The 5,000-nt window shown below is 52.2% G+C and overlaps 2 protein-coding genes across 4 annotated transcripts in view; one reads left to right on the top strand and one right to left on the bottom strand.

Moving 5' to 3' along the window:
• LOC138864005 (two pore potassium channel protein sup-9-like) overlaps positions 1-5,000 on the bottom strand; it is a 525,912-nt gene that overhangs the window by 355,241 nt on the left and 165,671 nt on the right. The gene's annotated exons all lie outside the window — the stretch shown is intronic.
• The window catches only part of LOC113815975 (filaggrin), a 275,169-nt gene that overhangs the window by 265,450 nt on the left and 4,719 nt on the right, over positions 1-5,000 (top strand). For all 3 annotated transcript variants that reach the window (XM_070129646.1, XM_070129647.1, XM_070129649.1), the window contains 2 exons: positions 191-250; positions 4,928-5,000. The exon at positions 4,928-5,000 is cut by the window's right edge and continues 40 nt beyond it. In XM_070129646.1, coding sequence (XP_069985747.1) covers positions 191-250; positions 4,928-5,000 — 133 coding nt within the window. The remainder of the gene's footprint in view (positions 1-190; positions 251-4,927) is intronic.

Below are 5,000 nucleotides of genomic sequence, written 5' to 3' on the forward strand. Positions count from 1 at the left end.
AGAAAGAGAGAGAGAGAGAAAGAGAGAGAGAGAAAGAAAGAGAAAGAGAGACAGACAGTCAGACAGGTAGACACATATAGAGAGAGATTCATAGACATCAGACACTGCCTGATAAGGACCCCAGCGCGCCCTAGACGCTGCCACACGCGCGTCCGGCCCGCACCCAGATTTCATCCGCTTTCCCCCGCAGAGCCCGAGATGACTTATGGCTACGTTCGAGTGGAGCAATTTCGAGAAGCAGCGGACTCAAGTAAGTTCGCTCGAGCCTCCCCGTCGCGCTTGGGCTTATTAACTCGTGTTTGGGCTTTCTAATCCGCATGGCGTGAGAGTGTGTCTTTACGGGCGTCTAAAATGCGCCTTAGAGACACGTGCGGCGTGAGTAACAAGCAAACGTTAATGAATACACGCGCAGACACAGGCACACAGACATACACTCATCCACATAATTAAGTTCCAAGAAGATGAGACGCGCAGAACAGCCTCGCGTAATTGCTCCGATACAGACTCCCTTCCGCACTCGCACGCATCCCTCGCCCACCACCAGCGCGCGCCCACGTCTCCCCCGTCAGCAGGCGCCGAAGAACCCCCGGGACACCTGAGGAAGTCGCCGGCGGATGCGCGACTCGCCCCTAATGAGTTCGAGCGAGTCAAGGGCGACTCAAAGGGCCGCCGAGGTGATGATGAGTTTTCTGATTGCATTATGACGTCCGCGCGTAAGGCTTTCCCCGAGAGGCTGAAGAGGTCTCGCCCGGCGTCGAGTGGCGTCCGATAGATCCTGTGGAGGACCCTTCATAGGGAGCCTCGCCCACTTCACGCCTCCTCCCCTCCCACGGCGCCCACGGCGACCCTCCACGACCCCTCAGGTCATCCCCGAATGGATGTATGTATATGCGGAGAGACGCAACTGCTAGCGCGCTCACACACACACACACACACAGCCACACACACACTCACACACACACACACACACACACACACACACACACACACACACACACACACACACACACACACACACACACACACACACACACACACACACTCACACTCACTCAAGCACACACAAACACACACATATAGCTAAGATACATACATATAAATTTTATATGTATCTGTGTGTGTCAACATGTAAGGACAGATGTGTCCAGCTCCATTTTTGTGCAATTCCTAACCTATTTTGCTTGCATCTACCCTTGGTGACGGCTTCAAAACAAAGGCAAAGGTGAGGCTGCATAATTAGCGAGTCACAACAGTATCATTCTTTGTTATCATGAGACCTCTGTTAGTCCGACAAAACGGATAATCCGGCACGGTCCCGGAAAAACGGGTTCCGGTAAACTGGTGGCATCTGGACCCTTCTTTCTCCCTCGCTCCCCTCTCTGTCTCTGTCTCTGTCTGTCTGTCTGTCTGTCTGTCTGTCTGTCTGTCTGTCTCTCTCTCTCTTTCTCTTTCTCTCTCTCTCTCTCTAGCTATCTTCCTCTCTCTCTCTCTCTCTCTCTCTCTCTCTCTCTCTCTCTCTCTCTCTCTCTCTCTCTCTCTCTCTCTCTCTCTCTCTCTCTCTCTCTCTCTTTCTCTTTCTCTTTCTCTTTCTCTTTCTCTTTCTCTTTCTTTCTCTTCTCTTTCTCTCTCTGCCTCAGTCTCTCTCTCCTCTCCCCCATCCCTTTCTCTACCTCCTCTCTCTACCTCTCTCTCCACACTCGCCTCCTTTCACTCTCTCTCTCTCTCCACTCACCCTCTCTCTCCACTCTCACCCTCTCTCTCTCTCTCCCTTCTCACCCTCTCTCTCCCCTCTCACCCTCTCTCTCTCTTCTCTCTCCGTCTCTCTCTCTTCTCTCTCCGTCTCTCTCTCTCTTTCTCCCCCATCTCTCTCTCTTTCTCCCCCTCTTTCTCTTCCCTCCCCCCTCTCCCTCTCATTCCCCATCTGTCTCTCGCTCTCGCCTCTCTCACTCTCGCTCCCTTCTCTCTTTCTTGTTCGCCCCTCCCCCCTCTCTCTCTATGTGTGTGTGTGTGTGTGTGTGTGTGTGTAGATATGTATGTGTCTGTATGTATGCATGTATGGGTGTATGTATATGTATTTGTATATATGTACAGTATGTATGTATTTCCTAGCTATTCCATCGCCCTCTCAATCCACTTCTTCTATTCCTTACCCCCATTCTTCTTCGTTCTTCTCCATTCTTCTTCCACTTATATCTTCCTGTCTTTGTCCGAGACTTGGCTCCTCCTCCCGATGTTCTCTTCTCTGCAAAAGCGGGAGAGGAAGAAGCAGACGGAGAGAGGGAGGAAGGGAGAGAGAGAGAGGGAAAGAAGAAGGGATAGAGAGAGAGAGAAAAGGAGAGGGGATGCAATGGGCATGAGTAAGAGAGAGAGAGAGAAACGATGAACGGAAGAAAAGAGAGAGGAAAAGAGTGCAAGATGGATGGAGAAACGTAGAGAAAGAGAGGGAGAGGGAGAGAGAAAGAGGGATTAGAGAATGAGAGAGAGAGAGAGAGAGAGAGAGAGAGAGAGAGAGAGAGAGAGAGAGAGAGAGAGAGAGAGAGAGAGAGAGAGAGAGGGGGGGGGGCTAGAGGAGAGGTAGAGAGAGAGGAAGAGAGGTAGAGAGAGAGGAAGAGAGGTAGAGAGAGAGGAAGAGAGGTAGAGAGAGAGGAAGAGAGGTAGAGAAAGGGAGAGAGGTAGAGAAAGGGAGAGATGGAGAGAGAGAGAGAGAGAGAGAGGGGGGGGCTAGAGGAGAGAGAGAGAGAAGAGAGCTAGAGAGAGAGAGAGAGAGAGGAAGAGAGCTAGAGAGAGAGAGAGGAAGAGAGCTAGAGAGAGAGAGAAAGAAGAGATCTAGAGAGAGAGAGAGAGAGAAAGAAGAGATCTAGAGAGAGAGAGAGAGAAAGAAGAGATCTAGAGTGAGAGAGAAAGAAAGAAGAGATCTAGAGAGAGAGAGAGGAAGAGAGCTAGAGAGAGAGAGAGGGACAGAGCGAGAGAGAGGGAGAGAGCTAGCGAGGGAGAGAGAGGGAGAGAGCAAGAGAGAGGGAGAGAGTGAGAGAGAGGGAGAGAGTGAGAGAGAGAGAGAGAGAGAGAGAGAGAGAGAGAGAGAGAGAGAGAGAGAGAGAGAGTTAGAGAGAGTTAGAGAGAGAGGGGGAGAGAGCTAGAGGAAGAGAGAGAATGTGGATAGATAGAGAGAGAGAGAAAGAGAGCGCGAGAACGAAGGAGAAAGGGCGAGAGAGAGCGCGAGAGAGAGAGACCGGCGAGCGGGAGACAAGAGCCCGAAAGAGCGGGAGTTGCAGCGACGCCTCCAGACTCCCGCGGGATTTCCTTTGTTCTTGGCGAATCCTGGTCCCGTGTCTTAATCCTACCGCTGCGCACCTGTTGTGTCTAAAAATAGTGCTTTTCTCCTTCGACCCCCACCCCCCTCCCCGATCTCCCACCCCACCCCCCTCTTTGCTTGTTCACCCCCCCCACTTCTCCCTCCGTTTTCGCTTTCTCTCGTTCGTCCAGCAAACAATGTTTTGCTTATTTTTTTTTTTTATATAAGTCACTCCATTAATCTTTCCCGCCATCTCTTCCCAAATCCGCGATTCCTTTGCTCACTCATTCATCTTCTCTTTTTCCCCTGTCATCGCTTTTTTTTCTCTCTCTCTCTTTCTTGTTCCGTTCTATTGCCTTCCAGGGACTTCCCATCTCTCTTCTCTCTGCTAACTTTACTTCCCTTTATCTCCCTCTCCTCTCTTCGTCTCTCTCTCTCCCTCTCCTCTCTTCGTCTCTCTCTCTCTCTCTCTCTCTCTCTGTCTCTGTCTCTCTGTCTCTTACGACTTTATCCCCTTCACCCCCAATTACCACGCCCACCCTCCCTCTCGTTCTCACGCCCACTTTAAGAATTATTTTTACTCTTTCCTATCTCCCTCCTCCTTCCCTTCCCATCTAAATCCTCCTTCCTTTCCCTCCATCTCCCTCTTCCACCTTTTCTCTCCGTCTCCCTCCTTCCTCGTCTTCGCATCATAACGCCATTTCTTCTCCCGACTTTACACGTGTCCGGGGAGCAGCAGTTCTTCTTCTCCTTCCTTCTCCCACTCCTCTTCCCTCTCCTCTTCTTTTAATCTTTTCTCTCTCTCTTTCTCTCGCCCCCCCCCCCACCACCACCAGCTTTCCTTCGCAGTTGCCTGGTAACGCTCGTTCTTTCCCCTCAATTTTGCGAGCACGGCCAGCAGCAGTTTCCGAAGCTCCGTCCTTTTCTCCTTCTCCCCTCTCCTCTCGTTCCTCCTTCTCCGTCTCCCTCTTCTGTCTTTCCTCCTTCTCCGTCTCCTTCTCCTCTCGTTCTCCCTCTCCCTCTCCTCTCGTTCCTCCTTCTCTGTCTCCTCTCTTTCCTCGTTCTCCGTCTCCTTCTCCTCTCTTTCCTCCTTCTCCCTCTCCCTCTCCTCTCTTTCCTTCCTTCTCTGGTTCCCCCTTTCCTCCTCTCCTCTGTCAGAGCTTTGTTGTTTTTTCTCTCTGTCATTCTACCCCGTATTCTATTCTCTCTACCTCTCCTTAAACTACCCCACCCCTCTTTCTTCCCCTATTTCACTCCCCTTCCCTCATCTTTTCTCTCTTCCCCTCCCTCTTTCTTCCCCCACCACTCTCCCTTTCCCTCCTCTTTTCTCCCTGCCCCTCACTGTTCCTTCTCCCCACTTCCCCTCCTCTTTATCTCCCTCCCTCTCCCTCTTTCCTCCCGCACTTTTCTCCCCTTCTCCTCCTTTCCTCATCTTTTCTCCCTCCCCCCTCCCTCTTCCTTCTCTCCCCTTCCCCTCCTCTTTATCTCCCTCCCTCTCCCTCTTTCCTCCCCCATTTCTCTCCCTTTCTCCCCCTTCCCCTCCTCTTTATCTCCCTCCCTCTCCCTCTCTCCTCCCCCCCTTCACCCCCTCCCCGCCGTATTCGCCCCTCGTAACGCCCCTTCTTCTCCCCGCAGTGTGCGAGCGGCAGCAGAACCAGTTCCCGGACCCGCTGGCGTGCCTCGACTACCAGTACGCGGCGGCTCTCCT

The sequence above is a fragment of the Penaeus vannamei genome, chromosome 14 (genome assembly GCF_042767895.1).
Source record: "Penaeus vannamei isolate JL-2024 chromosome 14, ASM4276789v1, whole genome shotgun sequence".
Classification (NCBI taxonomy): domain Eukaryota; kingdom Metazoa; phylum Arthropoda; class Malacostraca; order Decapoda; family Penaeidae; genus Penaeus; species Penaeus vannamei.